Here is a 20,762-nt window from a genome sequence, read left to right on the forward strand (position 1 = left end):
GAACCATACCACCGCTAGTGCTGAGAGACAGACCTCACAGAGAATCACTGAGGCCAGTTAACTTGTGCACAGGAATGGACCATGTCAATGTTTAAGAAGGGAAATGCAAACAATTCACATCAGCCTGAGGGCAATTAGGATGTGTTTGTGGCAGTGAGGTGAGCCAAGCATAAGGGACTAATGGTTCGAGGCTCTGGTTAAAATGACAGCGCAGTGGGGAGGTGAGACTCTCCATAAGCACAAAGGCTTTTAGGTATGACAGCGCCATTACCTGTGTGTGTGTGTTTGTTGAGATTCTGTAGATGGATGTGTTTTCTCATTCACATTAGCTCTCGCCATCTTCCCTTCTACCATCTAAAATGCAAGTAATTTGTTTTTGCCTTTTCTGACGGATTGCCTCAGTTATTCCGAATGACTGGCCTGAAAAATACATGCTGCTTTTCACACTTCTTGAATGATAGCTTGAGCCATTCTGTATTTTGGCCCCCTCACACTATGTTGTGAGCGTTTGTTGAGTGTGGACAGATCAGACTTTGTTTGGAAACACTGGTACAGGCTTAACAGACTCCGTATTAGAGAACTTTGGTGAACAGCAGAAAAATATGTTGATGCTTATCGCCTTGAGACTATGATGAGAGGATTAAAAATGCATTGTTTTTTAATAGCATTTCAAAATGACTTCGGCTGGTTCTCAATATAAGCACTTAAGACACTGGAAAGCAATTTTTATCAAAAAAAGAAATAATAAATAAATAGATAAACATTTTTTATCACTTTATTAAATGCAAATTACTGAACACAAAGCATGAATATAATAAAACATTACAGGTCAATTGCTTTATATTTAAGCAATTTTCAAGCATTCAGATTTGAACAAACAACTAAAGATGACTATCTAGACAATTAAAGAATTCATAAAAGTAATCACTTTATCAGAATGAGTACAGCTGAGTGAAAAACAATTTCTGCACTTATAATAGGCAACTCCAAGAGCAAGGCAAAGAAAATAGTTGGTATTCAACAAAGCACTGAAAAAGCAATAAATGTAGCCGGTGGGATAATTTACATTTGATATTTTCTCTGTGCAATATCTCACAAGTGAGAATTAATACTGAAGACTTATTCACAGTCGTTGAGTCCTATCATCACATAAAAACGTACACAAAAAAATATCTGGTAGATTGCTGTGGGCTGATATGAAAATGTAATTTGCAAGAGGACTGTTGTTCACAATGTCTCACCGAGGAACCGTATCCCGTTCCCACATGTGTGTTTAGTAATCCCTGACTCCATGGGGCTTTCTGTCCCCTTTCACCTTCCCATTTCCAGTAGTGTTTCCTTGATGACTGGTGGATGTTCCATCGGAAGTGCTGAAAGACATAAAGTATGTTTATTAGAGTTTTGTCAGAATCAGAATTGTTTCTAGACTCAAATCTGGGTTCTCATCTCATTTTTGTTTAGACTACGTCCGGATCAGATCCATAACGATGGTCAAAACAGATGGAGTAGATCAACACCCCCAAAGCTTCACAGTCCCATCCTGTGACTGTGACTGGGACTGTGAACCTTCCTGTGAACCTTCACAAACTTCCTGGGTTCGACATTTCGGTAACGTTAGACAGTTTTGATTTATATGCTGTTTAATGATCACGTGAGCTTACATGTGCATAAGCAATGCTTCTATCGCTTGTTTCTGCATCTATTTTTCCTTTTTTTTTGGATCTAGAGATTCTGTACTCTTTCAGAAGATGTGTAACACCACCCCCTACCTTATAACAGTGAAAATAACCATAACATTTTGTCAATGCCAGGGAAGCGTTGCCATAGACAGTAAAAGAAATGGACACTGCGACCCCGTAGACTTCGACGGAGACCCGTGAAGTCAATTAGAAGCACTCTCTTCCTGATGGCCGAGCGTACTGCGCAGACTCAAACTGAGCTTGATGACGTAGATGTGACGTGAGCAACCTGTCTGACAGTTGTAAGTCTTCTAGTAGCTGTGCCAAGAGAAATCTGAATCATTCCCTTCCGAATCTTGCAGAGACGGAGAGTGTGAGTAGGAGCTGTCCATGAGCTAGGAGCAGGAGCAACTTTTGGTAAGTATTCTTGAATTTATCTGACTTTATGCCTCCACGTCCCCCCGATTGCCCGCGAGCTTCTCCTCCTGTCTATACGGTAATTTCTCTACTGTGCAAAGTTGCCTCTACAAAGTTGCAAATTAAGCTAATAAAACTGCATAGTTCCCCTTTAAATGACGGAAAATTACATCAATGGCGGGGAAAGAGTTTAATATCTGCTAACACTTTATTTTGATGGTCCCCCAATACATTCTATAAGTAACTTTGCAAGTACATGTCAACTTATTCTACTAACCCTAACCCTAATTTAACATTTAACTTATACTCAAATGAGAGTTAGTTGACATGTATAGTTGACATGTAGTTGCAAAGTTACTTATAGTTAGTGGACTGTCTAAAGTGGACTATCAAAATAATCATGGTTTTCAGGATTACTAGAAAGCTTACAGCAGGCGAGTTTGATCTAAAGTATGCAGTAAAGTGGACCTCGAGGGCCAGAGTTGAGAACTTCTGTTCTAGACAACCATACACAAAATAAAGTGTGTGACAGGATTTCTAGTAAGAGACAATCATTTAATTAATATGCGGTGAAGGACTGTGCGTGGCGAATATAGTGTAATATGTTTTAAAATAATATGTTTTTCCCAAGTGAATCCCATTTATATGATCATTTAAAGCAGGAACCCCTGGTTGTTCATGAGGAAACTGCAGGGGGTTTGAGAGATAAAAAAATAAAAATAAAATTTTATATATATATATATTTTTTTTTTTTTATAAAGAAAACTGAAGTAGGAGAATTTTCAGAAGCAAAACAGTTTAGTTGCTCTCATAAGAGATAATGTGAACACTAAAGGAAATCATGAAAGTTAGCCATAATTGGTATCAAACAATTGAAGCTATTTAAAAGGAGATGTTCATATGAATAAGGAAACCAAACAAAAGATTAGTCACCAGTTAATGTGTCCTGTTTGCTTGCTCTCATCTGTCAGGTTGTTCAGCTTGTAGTAATCTAGGAACGTCCGGGCCACGTTTCTACCCAGCTTCATGTCTGTGAGAGGAAATTAAGGGGCCTTCCAGAACACTTTACACAGATAACACTGATAGATCTACAAAACTACACAAGTTGTTTTTTTGATTAGAAAAAACTAAATATAAAGTGACCTTCATATGCATAGATATTAGTCTTTTGACAGTTTTATAGTCATTGGTAAAAACTGTGCAGGAATTTTAGAGTCAAACACCTTGATCCCACTCCAGCAGCCTGTCTCTGAATTCCTAAAGAGACAGTCGACAACAAAGCAATATTGGAATGCCTCCAAGGCCCCGGCACGGTTAGAGCGTCGGATCCCTCGGAACCTTTAAATCTCTGTTCTGACGTGCCACTTTTAATTGAAAAATAAATAAATAAATAAATAAGAGCCCGATTTTCTCCAATCTCGCACCAACGCGACCATTTGCAGTAAATAACTGGCCAATACCCAGCAGAGCAATGCGGAGAGTAAATAAGCGGGACAGGCGAGCCAGCGCTCAGCTCCTCGTGAGGATAAATCAAACGCCTCTCAGTCAAGTCAGCCAAAAAGAAAAAAAAAATGCATCTCATTCCTGCAGTTACTTACATCCAAAGCTTTATTTAAATTCATGCATCTACTCCACAACACCCCCCCCCCCCACCCCAAGCCTTTTTTTCCACCGTGCCCACGTTACAGAGCACATCAATTACCAAAAGCACTGCATCAAAGAGCTGTGAGGGCACTTACAATGCAGCTGAAAGAGTGGGAGCCGTTTAAATCCAACAACCACAAGCCAGGCGAACGTTAAACGGAAATCATTTTCTTTTAACCTAAAGGAATAGTTCATCCACAAATGAAAATTCTGTCATCATTTACTCCCCCTTTGTGTCGTTCCAAACCAAGACTTTCTTTCTTCCATGGAACACAAAAGAAGTTTCAAATAATGCACTGGCGTGGCCATTTTTTCCATGCAACTACAAATAATGCGGACTGAAGCTTTCACAAAAGTAATTCATATGACTCCTCTGATGCCATAAAAGAACAGACTGAACCAAACATCTTTATAGGTTTTTTTTTTTTTTGGCAATACATGAAAAGTGATGATGTCCAATTAAACAAATTATTGTTTTGTGGAGGTCCTTGTCCACAAAAGTGGTCTGAATGATTCACTAGGACTGATAAGGTTTTCGAGTTTGACTCACTGACTCATTGAATATTATCATAGCTTACATTTGTGTATGTTGCTCACAAAATATAGGAAATATAATGCAGGAGTCATATAAATACATTTGCTTTAGCATGTTTTTTTTAAGAATCCATTACTTTTTTTTTTTAAATATCTATATTTGGTTTGGATCAAATGACAGAAGTTTCATTTTATAGGCCTTTAAACTGTGCATTTGAAGATTTCAAATAAACGCGTGATTGTGTGATGTGTGTTATGGACTGTGATGGATCTCTGTGTTGTGGGACACTGGCTCAGAATAGATGTTCCATCATGATCTGATAAGGAAGGTTTTCTCCAGCTGTGTGTTGTGGTTAACCGTCTGCTCTTTTGGGGCCGGACACTGTTGATGAATGAACAGAGAGGTGTTATTTTTCACCTTTGGCTGTCAGCCTTTAACCGATGTTCTGAGATGACATGTCTGACTGTCAGGGCTGTTGGAGTGAAACAAGAGCCCTGGAAGAAAAACAAGGTGCAAAGCGATTCAGTCGTTTTTTATTTTTATTTTTCCAATTTCTTCCAACAGTCAAAAATCTCCCTGGCCACATAAATCCCGAGGCCATGGCTGGAATCCTATTATCCAAAGCTGTTAACTCATAAACAATCCCTCTTTGATGGGAACGCACCCACCTAAAGACTTTGTCATGTCTCATGCATGTAAATGACACGCACATATTCGCACCCTAAATGACAATTCAGTCCATATTCGAGACTGATTTACTTATGCACTACTGAGTTATTCATAACCGCATCAATCGCCAAATATAATATGAACATTTGTCAGTGAAATAAACAGGCGCTCAACATGACCTTGATTAGCAGAGAGGTCAAAGCATCTGTGTTTAAACCTTCCATTTGGGCTCTCGGATCCAGCCGTTTGCTCATCACCCCCCTGCTCTCTGTGGCCTTGACAGCCACTGCAGTGTATGGAGTCATTCTGGGTTCCATCCCTCACCCAGCGGGATGATGGGAACTCTCTCCATGACTCCAGCCCATGTCTTCACACCCCATCTGGCCAGGGCTGCAAACACTCCAAAAACAACAGCTATTTTTGGATGCCAGGCAGGGAAGATGGCACGGTTCACTTTGAAAGGATGACACAGAAGACATGGCATGACATGGCATTTCAGTTATGTTTCTAAAGTGCACCATATTGATTAAGAAATAGCATAACAAATATCAAGAAAATGCTCAACTGGTTTTGCCTTTTATGCAAAATGTGAATAATAATAATAAATTATTATAATAATAAATAACAATAATAATAATAATTCAAATCATATTATTGAGAAAATGTAAAAAAAAAAATTGAAATATTGAAAAATATAATAATAAAAATTTAAAATTAAGATAATACTCAGCTAAATTGAAGTCATTTGTTTTAAAATAGCAATGCAATAATATTATGATGCAAAATTAAAAACAATGTTGAAATAAAACTAATACTACTAGTACTAATAAAGATAATATGAGTTATGCGCTTATTGTTAAAAAGTATTATTAAAAGTGATTTGTTTTAAAATAATAATAATAATAAAATAATATTTTCATGACAAAATTAGACAAATCTATTTTAAATATTAAAATAATAATAATGACAGATAATATTGATAAATGAAAAGTTGTTTGTTTTAAAATAACAATAAAAATTAATTTAAATAATCTGAATAATATTATTATGAGAAAATTAAAGAAAAATGTTGAAATATTGAAAATTATAATAATAGTAATAAATAATTACAATAATACTGTGCAAAATGAAAGATTTTTTTTGAAATATTACAATAATAATAATAATAATAATAATAACAAAGATACTATTATGATAAATGAAAAGTTGTTTGTTTTAAAATAATAATGCTAATAATAACAATCGTTTTTTTGTTTTTTTTTATAACAGCATTGTTTTAGAACTTATCAGAATAGAACAGACCAGCAAAACCCATTTTTGGTTTGCGACCCAAGTCTGGCAGAAGTATTAAACATTTACGCCAAAGCCTCAAATCTCTCTCAACCATGACATCTTTGCTTTGACCTCGTGAAAAGTTTCATGCTTCCCCTCTATAAACAGAAACTCTTCCAGCCTGTGTGCGTACGTGGAGCCCTGACAGAAATAGCCAGAGACCCTGCCGTGTGCAGATGGCCTCTCCACTTGTGATGTCACATCATACCCATTTTAAAAAGGAAATATGTGATGAGGAAGAGGAGAAGACTTCATCAGCATCACAGCTGTGAGCGGGACTCTCCTGCGCTCTGATTGGCTGTTGGCCACATCCCAGCAGCAACCAGAATGCCTAGAACAACTTGGAAGCAGGGGGAAATGCGAGGTACTGCCAGAACGTGGGATGTGGCTTGTGGAGGGCTGGAATTTTTTTTTTAAATTCACCGTTCCACCTGGACGGTAGACGAGAGCTGTTGCATAATAATGAGGCATGAAGGTTAGGCATCGTGTGGTGAAGTGGTCACGATTGCAAAACAGAAGCCAGACTGCAAACATCACAAGGCAGAATTACGCTTCACGATTAATCACTGATGTGAGAGGAATTATAATAAATGGGAGGAAGTAAACAGTTTAACAAAATGAAAATAACCATATAACCACATGTTTTCAGTCATTTTGTATATAAAAAATTACATGCGTTCTCAAGAAAACTAACATTTGACTATTTTGTCAGGGGTTCCAAGAGGTTACAAGCCGTTCAGTTAAAAAATCTGAAAGAGAACATGTCACCCACATCTCCACGCATCTCATCCAACGTGAAACGTATTTGGCCTTAATGCAATCAAGATAATAAATAAATAAGCTGTTTTAGGGCACTCAGTCAGTGATTCTTCTGCGTATTCACTGGCTGAGTTCACCATTGTATCTGTTTTAGCCTACATTTCACATCATTTTTTAAGAGAAGCTGCATATTTTATATCTGGGAGTCGCTATAAAAATATGCTAAAAACATTTAATACCATAAACAAAAAATCTCGCCCCAAATTTGATAACCTCTGCCATATTTTCCTATGTTTTTGTCATCTGCATAATTAAATATAAAGCAGATTATATATTTTTACTATACGCATGAATAAAAATACAACAGTTCAAAAGGCTTTACAGTCTAAAATCTCAGCAGGGCTCTTCACACCATGTTGCAAAAGTCTGGCGGTTTCAGTTAACATATTAATATGCCCAGATTTTTCCCAGATATGTCTTCATACTGTGCAGCATATTGTGCAATTTTTAAGTGTTTTTCATGTAAACCTGATTAAAATACGGCTAATTCAATGAAGTCTACATAGAAATTCCATCAGAAACTGATATATGCATTGAGATTAGTTTTGCTCTTGATTTCAATATTGCATGCATGACAACTTTTCAAAAGCTTTTCCTAAAGACAGCTAAAAAAAGTATTTACAAATTGAGGTATAGAGCCTTCTGCGACTTCAGTTTCCCGTGGGCTTAAATGGGTTAAGCAGTCCGTGTCATTGGTGCGTGTGAGGTTTTTAATGTCATCGCCAAACACTCGGATGTTTGGATCGATTGTCGTCTTTGTTGCGACTCAAGGACGGGTCTCCAAGGGGCTGATGAGATGAGAAGGAGATGGACGTTTCCATGGCCTGACAAATAATTTGTTTACCGGATTGTGTATCTGCACGCAAAGGCTCTCACACAGACAAACGGACAATGATGGCCCAATGACAAGGAACAAGGCACCCTGGTCTGGAGCCGGCCGTGTGTTAACAAGCAGACAAATTAGGGACAAGAGTGGCATCAATACAGTGGAGTGACAGGCCTGTCACCAGGGTGTCACAAAGTGCCAATTAACAATGCTAATTAAAACGGTAAACAAGAGCACATAAAGCACGCAGGCATTGTCTCCCCGCTGCTCAAACTCCCAGTAAGGACCTTTTGTCCGGCCTTTGTAGGGCGAGAATGAAGTTAACTGCTGTAGAGGACAAACACAGGCTTTGGAATTTCATTTGGCAGGAATCCGAGCAGGAAATTTTAATAATGCTTCATAAGTGCATCAACACTTCAAGTGCATCTATGAATTTAATCAAATACATCAATGTGTCTCACACACACATGCATCTAGACAGTCTGCGGTATACGCAATGTAACTTGGCAGACCACTCACTGCCATTTTCCCATCAGAGACGGCCCTGTTGTAGTGTTAATAGGGAGGAGATGACCATGGGCAGTGGTGCTAAAGGGCTGAGATAAGCACTCTAGTATGAAGTATTGGCTTTAAGAGCAATGCAGAGGTTCAGTGGCTGGATTAGCCACAGGCCGGATCCATCTGCACCCACACAATCAAATCCATTTCATGCCATAAAGCTCTCAAAGACCAGAACACTGCTCCGATATCTGATGACCTCTCAAGACAATCTACTCCACAGATAGAGAGCGAGAGAGAAACATATCCATTCCTTCATGACCATTAGAAGTTTCTTAACTCACACTGGAAAACACTGAATCCATCTAAGCCCATCTAAACCATCAGCCAAAAAGTATAAAAACAATGATCTGCCTGAAAACAGACAACATTTTTCCAAACACTGAAACCAAAAATGAAATTTCTGTCATTGTTTACTCTTACTCATGATGTTCTATGACTTTCTTTCTTCTGTAACATCATTTTGAAAAGCTTTTCAACTGTTATTTGTCCATACAATGAAAGTCAATGGGGTCCTAAAAGCATTGTGGTTGTATGGACAAATGATTTTTTTTTTTCAAGATTTATGTACGACGTCAGTCATACAGGTTTGGAACAACATGAGTGAGAGTAAACAATGACAGAAATTTCATTTTTGGTTTCAGTGCTTGGAATGATGCTATAATGCAATCATCGGTTGCATCAGGAACATCAGTTGTCTGTTTTCAGTCAGATCATTGTTTTATACTTTTTGGCTGATGGTTTAGGTGGGTAAATGATGAGTTAATGATGACAGTTCTATTTTTGGGTGAACTGTCCATTTGAGTGTTCATAATAGTAAGTAATTAAAATCTTAATTTATCACTGCTGCAGACATGCTACAGTTAATGAGGCATTAAGTGCATTGCAGAGAGAAAGCAACTTTGAAAGCTATTAGCTACTCACATTTTTAAGTAATTTAAATACAGTCAAGTTTTTAAATGAAAAAAAATTCTCAATACAAGATAACAAAAAGTAGCCAACTACACTGAAGCTGACGTTTGAAATGCTATTATTTGGTATTCAGAATAAGCCCTTCTCTTTACTGCACTTCTGCCAATCAGGCTATTGTTCGGCTGATCTCATGTCAGTCATTGGCAGTTAACTTGAGGATCAACAGGCTACGACTGATGTTTAAGGCAGCTGTCTGATCTGACATTGTGCTGGATCACTTCATATGTACGGGCCATTCTCAAGACAGCACTGCAACATTTAAGCTTGCTGGGTCCAAACCGAAGCGTCTGACATTGAAGGGCGGTGCTTGATTGAGTGGGACTTTTATAGCTTAGCCCAGGGATAACAGCTCTCTCAGTAGCCGTCTGTAGCCTAAAGGACAAAAGAAAATGGCACAGTCGCCATAACACAGCGCGTTTTTTCTCTCTCACGCTCCTTCTCTCTCCTTTCATTGATGACGAGAAGTAGAAGACTTGTTAACCTGTCAGACGGCAAAGGGCAGAGGCAAGATTATTGTGAATGTCTCTCTGAAACATTCTCCATGTCAGGTGTCTAGCATTAAGCCTAATGCTAATCTTTACCTAAAAGCTAAGCTTTAATCTTAACATGTTGTTTTGTTCAAACACCAAACCCTTAAATGCCATCGCAATTCTAAAGCACAGCTTTGATTATGTCATGGAAATTTTCACACAGACGTGATTTTGCCAATAGGAGATGTTTTTGGATAATCCTTTGTTGGTCCTGGAACAACATTCCTATATAGACTATCTGAGAGAAATTATCAGTTACTTTGATCAGTTTGTCAGGTTTGGGCTGGTTAACATGAGAAGTTAGCCCTTGCTGGTAGATAGCTTACCGTAATTAGGCACATAGAAAGTTAACTGATTAATCATTGAACAACAAACTATTAGTTTTTCAGACCAATGCAAGTGGTTCAAAATAGTAGTTTTAAAAATAAACAAGTGAAACTGATGAGTTTACTACGTACAGCATATTACATATGTACACACAAAGGCGCAATATCCGTCTTCCTCTCGCTTATGACGTGTACAGCTAAAAAATCCTTAATTTCATCCATTAGATGACACGGTCTTGCTACTGTAATTTTAATAAATCCCCAAGCAAACTTTGATTATGCCATGACAAACATCTTCAGAAAAGGGCAATTAAAATGGATTCCAGCACGGACAGCGCACACCAGCCATAGCATGTCTGTACCACAGATGTCTGCTAAACTCAACAAACCAAACTTTACTCAGCATTTTCTGAAGTTCTTAGGACGGTGAGCTCTGAGACATCCGTACAAAGTGATTTGAAAGTCACAGAGTGAGCTCGCTCCATCAAAGCATCCAGCTGGGTGTTGAACGAGATCCCAGACTCACTCGGCGCTCACCTGCTTTCGACACTCTAATGATGAAACGTCATCAGAACTTCTCTCCCACTTTTTCAAATGAAATTGGAACAGCAAGACTTGGACAAAAAGCATCCCATTATCCCTCATCAATTAAGTTGTTTGGTTGGAGATAAGTGAAAATGATTGCAGTTAAAATGAGGAAAGTGAGGTTACTAACAAAAGTAAATATCTTTCGTTAAACTGATGGTTGACAACAGTTCGGGCTGTCCTATAGCTCAGTGATTCCCAATCAGAAGTAATTTAGAAATATTTTGGATTTTAAGAAACAATATAAATTAACAACAAAAAAAATGTTAGGGTCACATTAAAATAATTTAAAGGGGTCATGAACTGAGAATAACATTTGCCATGATCTTTGGACAGTTAAGAGTTTGTTAATGCTATAAAATTACCCTGTAAGTTTCAAACCTCTGCAACCAAGGCCAGAAAATGACAGGATCTAAAAAGTGGAGACGTCACAGGGCAGCGAAAGACCGCCTTTGCAGAAGAAAATCAACGCCTACGTCTACATCACCGCGTCTTTGGCGCCGCCCACTGGAGCGTTCGTGAATAGTTACATGAGAACAAGTAAAGATCGACACAGGATCAATACCATTACCTTCCAAAGGATACTAATTCTAGAATAGTGTTTGTTTGTTTTTCAACTATGTGAATGTCTCAGCAATGCATTATTTGTTTGTATTCGGTACATTTCACTGTGGATTATTTGGTAATTCGTAGTTTCAGCACAGGCTTTGGAAACAGACTTTTACGATATGGATCTGCCAGCAACGCCACAAACATGTAAGTAATCATGTTTATTCTACTGCCTGATCTGTGATCAGTGATTTCTGATGTATAACTATTAAAGTTCAGACAGATTATCTCTCAAAATCGTTCAATACTGTTTATGCATTAGTAAATGAAATCAGTGACTTCACGTCGTTTCTCTTAGTAGGATGAAAATAATCTTATTTAAACTGTGATTAAATTATACACAGAAAGCGATCAAAGAATGCTCCCTTTCCAATCGCCCAAGCTGTCAATCACACAGTGCGAGTTTATCTGGACACTTGCCAAAACTCGTTATGAAATCAATGACGCTGTTACACAGCACAATGAAGCTCTTATAGTATTTACATCGTGTTTGCATTGTTATTTGGTGAAAGCATTCGTGAGAGTGCAGAAATTGCGTTGCAATGATGAGATCTCTTCATTCACGCGATCAACAGACTGTCATCTGATCAATGCTCATCACTGCAAACTTTCATGTGATGGAATAGATCTAAATACTTTAAAAACTTCTCACGATTTGGTAATCTCGATAGCTGTAATAGTAAAAACATAGTAAAAGTATTTGAGAGATTTCCACATGTAATGCTAGCTATTTCATATGCAAACATGCCAGCCAATCACAGCAGTGGGCGTTTACACTGAAGTCTCACTGCAGACACGCCTCTTCAAACAGAGCGTTCAAATCAGAGGCTAAAATCAGGCTTGGAAAAATGCCTTTTATTTCTAAATTATGAAAAAATTGTATGTAAAAATCATACTAACATTACTAACAGGGCACCCCAGGAAACATTATAAAATAATAAAATAATCCAGTTCATGACCCCTTTAAATATATTATGTACAAAATTTTGATAAATTAAATAATGTACATATTATACAAACTATAATAAGTAGGTATATTATTAAATATTAATTTTCAAATTTTTATGATGTTTATTTTCACAAGTTCAACGCTAAGGTAGGCCTATTCAAGTAAATTATGAGTGTAAAGTAACAACTTGGTTTAGATCAGTGGTCTCAAACTCTGGAGGGCCACAGCTCTGCACAGTTTAGCTCCAACCAGCTCCAACTCACACCTGCAAGGAAGTTTCTAGTAATCCTGAAGACTTGATTAGCTGGATCAGGTGTGTTTGATTAGGGTTGGAGCAAAACTGTGCAGAGCTGTGGCCCTCCAGGAATTGAGTTTGAGACCACTGGTTTAGATAATACACAAGACCTTATAGTGCTATAGCAGATGTACACATATTCATTCAGGGCTTGTCTTACTAAAAGGTCATTTCAAACCACTCTCTATGCTGTCAATCTAAATTCATAAGAAGTCATAACCACCTGCAGCTGTTTCTTACAGAGGTACCTTGCCGCCACAGGCATTAACCAGCTTATAACGCCTGGGGGATGCTGTGACGATGATAAAAAAATCGGTTACAGGTTAACAGCGACCGAGTCAGGCATCCATCATAAATTTCTTCAGTTTCGCACGACATTACAGGTGGTTAAATCGTTAAATGTGCAAAATTATTCCCTCAGTGCCGCTGCTCAATATTCCCGATATGCTCAGTATTCTATAATGAGAAAAAGGTGAAGCAAAAAATGTGAGAAATTGAGCCATTTGACTGAAGGATCTTTCAATGTCTTTTGTCATGAATGCCGCATTATGGTACATGGTGAGATCTCTATCCAGGTGGTGCCACTGTCAACATTAGGAGTACATTATGCATGTGTGTATGAGTGCGTGTTTGTTTAGTGGGGTTAGGAAAGGTGAATTAATACCTTTGCAGGTAATTATAATGTTGTCAGTGTTTTCGTTTTTACCGGGGAGTGAAGTCATGTCTGTAAAGGTCTCTGCTGATAATTTGCACGCTCCATAGACCTGCCAACCGGCCTGTAAAAAGTGGCATGTCACATTCTGGTAACCTCTTTGCCCCCAATCTTTGCACTACATGCCACGGCAAATACCCTTCCACTACTGAAGGCAGACACCCTCAACCCTCACGTGCCCCACACACAAACTAACACACACCCTCTCCCAGTTCTACAACGTAATAACCTTTTAAAAGTCACACCATGTACAGTTTTTCCTCGATTGTTTGGCCTCTAAAATCCATTCTAGTCTAGACTAACATCTTAAACCATGCAGGAGGTTTCAAACTTTTTAATGCCAAGGACTCCCAAATATGACGATCCTCTTAAAAAATAAAGGCAGTTTATTGAAGTTGTCATTTTACTAAAGCCAAAAGAAATTATTCAAATATTATCTGGAAAATATTATTATTATTAATTCAAATGAATTTTTAATAAAAAAAAATATTTTGTATAGTGCTTTTCACAATAAATACACTGTAAAAATTGATCAGTTGACTTTACTTAAAAAAATGAGGAAACCCGTAATAAACCATGCGTAAGAAATAATGCGAAGTTATGTGAACTTGACACAATTTCAATTTTTTTTACTTAATCATTTTAAGGCAAATAGTTTCCTCACTTTTAAGTCAAGTAATCACTTTTTACAGTGTAATGGTCTCTCTGAAATCTCTGAAAAATTCAGCAGACCCCAGTTTAAAAACCGACTTTAAATACAAAGTTCTGTCATGAAACTCTAGATGGCGCAGATACGTCCTCTCTATACTTCAGAATCAGACAGGTCCTTAACTCGACATGCTTGCAATCACATCATTCTCTACAGGGCACAGCTGATTGGTAAAGGTGGGCAAATCGAGGCTTCGTGGAACACTGAAACAGTTGAAGCAAATGTGCCGTATTGTGTCGAGGCTTCGAAACAATCCGACACCCGTCTCTACAGTGACCCCTAGTGGTCAGAACAGTGTAAATGCAACAAAAACCCGGGCCAAACATGCATAAAAACACCTTTTACAAATCTATTGCAAATTTTTTATTGAAAGTAAAATCTTTCAAATGAAAATATCTAATCATCTAATAAGATTATCAAGTGTCTATATGTTCTTTTATCAATCGTCAGGGTTTGTTCTGTTTGTTCTATGAATGGCTCAGCTAAACAGGCCATTAAGAGACTATTAACATTTAATTATTTTACTAATGTTTAATTAAAACATCTACAAATGTATAAAACTGATCAGAGATCAGGTAAAACCCACAGACACTTGTTCATTGACTCCTCATGATTCATGGATTGACAGAGATGATCCACTGAAATTTCAAAGTGTTTCGAAAAAGTTATGACGTAATAAAGCCTCATTTATTGAAATCACGTGACTCTGGCAGTTTGATACACGTTCCAAACCATTGATGCGGAACAAAAGATTCTTAAAGGTTTCGAAGCTTCATGAAGCAGTATTTCGAAATTGCCATCACTACTGATTGGTTTCTGCTGTACGTATGAGTAGCCAATGAGCTCACAGCTCAACCTTCAAATACTTGGTTAGCATTTTCTGTAGCAGTTGCAGCACGCTTTCAGAAACCCCCCAGCTTCTGCAGCTCCACCTGTATAGATCTGCTATGGGTAATTCATGTATGCTACTGTATATTGTACAGCAGCAGCATGTCTTACTTGCTCATAGCAGCGTATCGTTTGTGTATTGGCAGTAGCAAGTCCCAGACTTGCTTTGCAGCAGCTTCATAGCAGATCTATTCCGCCAAGACCAAACATATCAACATTGTCATATCCATTAACATGCCAAACACTCAGGGATCTGTCATGACAGAACTACCTGGTGGCAAGATATTTTCCTCAAACATCCATCTTCCTCAAATAATATCGTAAACACAAAATCAAAATGGTACATTCAGTAAATGTTTGAAAAATTGGATTGGATTATTTCTTACCTGAAATTTATGAAGATTACAGTAGCCCTGCTTCCAAGTTTAAATATATATATATATATATATATACACTCACCTAAAGGATTATTAGGAACACCTGTTCAATTTCTCATTAATGCAATTATCTAATCAACCAATCACATGGCAGTTGCTTCAATGCATTTAGGGGTGTGGTCCTGGTCAAGACAATCTCCTGAACTCCAAACTGAATGTCAGAATGGGAAAGAAAGGTGATTTAAGCAATTTTGAGCGTGGCATGGTTGTTGGTGCCAGACGGGCCGGTCTGAGTATTTCACAATCTGCTCAGTTACTGGGATTTTCACACACAACCATTTCTAGGGTTTACAAAGAATGGTGTGAAAAGGGAAAAACATCCAGTATGCGGCAGTCCTGTGGGCGAAAATGCCTTGTTGATGCTAGAGGTCAGAGGAGAATGGGCCGACTGATTCAAGCTGATAGAAGAGCAACTTTGACTGAAATAACCACTCGTTACAACCGAGGTATGCAGCAAAGCATTTGTGAAGCCACAACACGCACAACCTTGAGGCGGATGGGCTACAACAACAGAAGACCCCACCGGGTACCACTCATCTCCACTACAAATAGGAAAAAGAGGCTACAATTTGCACGAGCTCACCAAAATTGGACAGTTGAAGACTGGACAAATGTTGCCTGGTCTGATGAGTCTCGATTTCTGTTGAGACATTCAGATGGTAGAGTCAGAATTTGGCGTAAACAGAATGAGAACATGGATCCATCATGCCTTGTTACCACTGTGCAGGCTGGTGGTGGTGGTGTAATGGTGTGGGGGATGTTTTCTTGGCACACTTTAGGCCCCTTAGTGCCAATTGGGCATCGTTTAAATGCCACGGCCTACCTGAGCATTGTTTCTGACCATGTCCATCCCTTTATGACCACCATGTACCCATCCTCTGATGGCTACTTCCAGCAGGATAATGCACCATGTCACAAAGCTCGAATCATTTCAAATTGGTTTCTTGAACATGACAATGAGTTCACTGTACTAAAATGGCCCCCACAGTCACCAGATCTCAACCCAATAGAGCATCTTTGGGATGTGGTGGAACGGGAGCTTCGTGCCCTGGATGTGCATCCCACAAATCTCCATCAACTGCAAGATGCTATCCTATCAATATGGGCCAACATTTCTAAAGAATGCTTTCAGCACCTTGTTGAATCAATGCCACGTAGAATTAAGGCAGTTCTGAAGGCGAAAGGGGGTCAAACACAGTATTAGTATGGTGTTCCTAATAATCCTTTAGGTGAGTGTGTATATATATATATATATATATATATATATATATATATATATATATATATTTGATAGATAATCATATAAAATTATTATAATTATTATTATAATATGTAATGTTTAATAATATCATTCTAATCTATATTCCTCTGTTTGTGTGTATGGCTGTACATGTGAAAGTCAAGTTTAAGAAACTGTCATTATACTGAAACATGTCGAAAACTGACTTGTGAGAACAACATTTAAAGTGGTTCTCACAGTATTAAAGATTCATAAATGTCTGTGTGTGTGCCCAGATGTGTACGACAAAGAGTGTGCAAATGATCTCCCACTAAAACATGCAAACGGTTCCAGGTTTGTACCGAAAATCTCCCATTTTGTTTTTTGTTAGCTTGTGTTTTGCATACACCTAATAAACATCACAGCCCACAATCAGCTTTAACCTGTCGCTACTTCACGGCACAGATGTTTTAAGTGATGGGTAAAAAAATGCTGTTTCAAGGAGAGAGGCCTCACAGGTAAGTTATGACTTTTTTGTTGTTTCTATCTTTTCTCTGTCACTAAGGGAAAATAATCTGCAGGGCTGTGGAGTAATTCTACATGGATGGGTTTCTTATTACCGCGACTAGAGCGGCTGGGCCTTGGAGATGACAGCCCAGCGAGGCAGCAGGCAAGCGGAGAGAAACAGTGAAAGCGATGAGGCATCAGTCAGCAGCTTTACTGCTCGCTCTGAGATAAACACCCAACAAATAAATAAATTCATGCAAGAGAGGCCTGTAAATATGAGCGTCTAGCAGCTGGGTGCATGACAGAGTGATACAGGGGTGAAATGCTCACACATATGACCGCGCGCACACACACACACACACACACACACACACACACACGCTCATAGTAAAGTTCAGCGAACCCTTTTCCTATCACTAGAGGGCACTTAAGCTACACACATCTCGGGTTTGCACAAAGAGACCTTTTAGTCATGGAATTCACTCCTTCATATAGAGCAGCTTTCAACCTCAGATTCAGATATGAATCTGCACAGAACACCCTGAAAAATCACCCACCATTTCCCAAAAGCTCTCTGGTTCTGTATTGCTGTAGAAAGTATTATCTTAAAAAAAAAAGGCATGGCTATTTAGGCCAATATCTTATAGTTAATAGTTAATATCTTAGCCTCTGTTATTAACTTAGCTGTGAATCCTTCACTAATCATTCGTTGAAAGTACTCATTAAATATTATTCCTTCATCTGGTCAGTGCTGGTTGCTGTGCAGTTGCTAGCCGCTAAAGTGTTCTGGGTAGTTGCTATGGCATTACTAAGCAGCTACTATGAGGTTGCTAGGGTATTCTGGGTGGTTGCTAGGGTGTTGCTAAGGAATTCTTGGTGGTTCCTTAGGCATTGGTTGTTAAGTTCTTCTGGATGATTGCTATGCAGTTGCAGGGGTATTATGGGTGGTTGCTAGGGCATTCTTGGTGGTTTCTTAGGCAATGGTTGTTAATGTGTTTGTGGGGTGATTGCTATGCAGTTGCTGGGGTATTCTTGGTGGTTTCTTAGGCATTGGTTGTTATGATTGCTATGCAGTTGCTGCAGTATTCTAGGTGGTTGCTTGGGTATTGCTAGTTGTTTGTTAAGGTGTTCTGGGTGGTTGCTATGCGTCTGCTAGGGTATTTTTTGGATGGTTTCTAGGCAATTGCTAAGGTGGTCTGGGTGGTTGCTAAGCAATTGCTAAGGTGTTCAGAGTGGTTGCTAGGGTATTCAGAATAGTAGCTAGTCAGTTGCCAAGGTGTTCTTGGTGGTTGCTATGGCAGTTACTATGAGCTTGCTAGGCACTGATAGGGTATTCTTGGTGGTGTCCTGAGCATTGCTAAGGTGTTCCAATTAAAGGAAAAAAATATTCCCTAAATGAGTCCAACTGGTACTAAAGTCCTAGAATTTCCCCTAATCAAAAAAACAGAATGTACATCTGCTACATGTAGTGTTTGCTCAGACGTAGGTTTTAAAGCAGGATAAACCTTAACCCTTAGAAATCAACCTGATTGTTGATGAAATTTATTTTCACACTGAAATATATGCATTATGTTCTTATGAACACACAGATACTCACATGGACACGCTCACACCACATCCTCATCGACACGACTTGGCCAGTCGACGTCTCATACGTCTAACAACCAACTGGGTCAAAGCCTTGCTCTCTGATAATGATTCCCAGAATAATTAAGAGATCAATGAGTAAGCATTGCTCTTGGTAAATAAAGGGATGGAGTTGTACGACCGGCATGCAGCTTAAATGCAGGGAAGAGAGCCGAGCTTCAATAGTGTGACATAATCACCTCAGCCTTCATTATCGAACCGTGACACCACCCAGTATGTCGCTCGGTGCACCAACATTGGAGAGATAATTTCAGAAAGTAAGACGGCAGCACAAGTCATTGGCTTTTGTCTACGGAGCTGCAGCATCGATTCAAGAAAATCGGGTCTTTACACCAGCCATATGTTCCTCATGAAGGGGAAAATTCAATGAGAGTGGAGTTCTTGATCGTTCTAGTTGAATCAAGACTCTTTAGGGAAGATACAGTGTAGTGAGGTGAGGTGTTTGTTTGTCACTGAACAAACCAACTCACAAACAACTTGTAACCAACAGGATCCAGTTCCTCTTCAACACCTCTGTCAATAAAACGACCTGTGGTTCCTATATCTAAAGACCCAAAACCTGATCAGTTCACTATGAAACAGAACAAATTTGGAGAGGCAAAACAAAATGAGAAGTTCGTCCTTCATCTGTTCATTTTATCTTTCAGACAGCAGGAGGTTTCAGGGTCAGAGATACCTGAGGAGAACAGAGAGAAACAGAAGTGTGCAAAGTCTATAAAAACTGGAGAAAACTATCTGTTAGAGTTCCCATTCATCTCAATGCACACTGTCCCAAATCCTTCACTAGTGACTATTTTGAGATGTGACGTGAAAGGTAGCAGACCTCGCTCAAGAAACATTTCTTATAATTAATGTTGAAAACAGTTTTGCTGCTTACTATTTTTGTGGAAACCATGATACTTTTTTTTTTTTTAATGATTTTTTAATTAATAGTAAGTTTAAAAGTTAAAAAAAAATGTAATAGTACACTAAACAAACAGTGTAGGATTTACTTTGAAACCATTTTCACTCAGAAATTGCTATTAAATTTCAAGTAACACACTGAATTAAACGTATATATATATATATATATATATATATATATATATATATAGTGGGGAGAACAAGTATTTGATATACTGCCGATTTTGCTACTTTCCTACTTTTCCTACTTACAAAGCATGTAGAGGTCTGTAATTTTAGGTACACTTCAACTGTGAGAGACGGAATCTAAAACAAAAATCCAGAAAATCACATTGTATGATTTTTAAATAATTAATTTGCATTTTATTGCATGACATAAGTATTTGATCACCTACCAACCAGTAAGAATTCCGGCTCTCACAGACCTGTTAGTTTTTCTTTAAGAAGCCCTCCTGTTCTCCACTCATTACCTGTATAAAAGACACCTGTCCATACACTCAATCAAACAGACTCCAACCTCTCCACAATGGCCAAGACCAGAGAGCTGTGTAAGGACATCAGGGATACAATTTTTGACCTGCACAAGGCTGGGATGGGCTACAGGACAATAGGCAAGCAGCTTGGTGAGAAGGCAACAACTTTTGGCGCAATTATTAGATAAAGGAAGAAGTTCAAGATGACGGTCAATCTCCCTCGGTCTGGGGCACCATGCAAGATCTCACCTCGTGGGGCATCAATGATCATGAGGAAGGTGAGGGATCAGCCCAGAACTACACGGCAGGACCTGGTCAATGACCTGAAGAGAGCTGGGACCACAGTCTCAAAGAAAACCATTAGTAACACACTACGCCGTCATGGATTAAAATCCTGCAGCGCACACAAGGTCCCCCTGCTCAAGCCAGCGCATGTCCAGGCCCGTCTGAAGTTTGCCAATGACCATCTGGATGATCCAGAGGAGGAATGGGAGAATGTGGTCTGATGAGACAAAAATAGAG

At 38.7% G+C, this 20,762-nt stretch overlaps 1 protein-coding gene across 1 annotated transcript in view; it reads right to left on the reverse strand.

Annotated features, from left to right (window-relative positions):
* Window positions 1-759: 759 nt before the first annotated feature.
* agbl4 (AGBL carboxypeptidase 4) overlaps window positions 760-20,762 on the reverse strand; it is a 334,149-nt gene continuing 314,146 nt past the window's right edge. The window contains exons 12-13 of the mRNA XM_079897316.1: window positions 3,030-3,126; window positions 760-1,370 (exon numbers count right to left, since the gene is read on the reverse strand). Coding sequence (XP_079753442.1) covers window positions 1,274-1,370; window positions 3,030-3,126 — 194 coding nt within the window. The 3' untranslated portion in view covers window positions 760-1,273. The remainder of the gene's footprint in view (window positions 1,371-3,029; window positions 3,127-20,762) is intronic.

The sequence above is a fragment of the Squalius cephalus genome (assembly GCF_949319135.1).
Source record: "Squalius cephalus genome assembly, chromosome: 16".
Classification (NCBI taxonomy): domain Eukaryota; kingdom Metazoa; phylum Chordata; class Actinopteri; order Cypriniformes; family Leuciscidae; genus Squalius; species Squalius cephalus.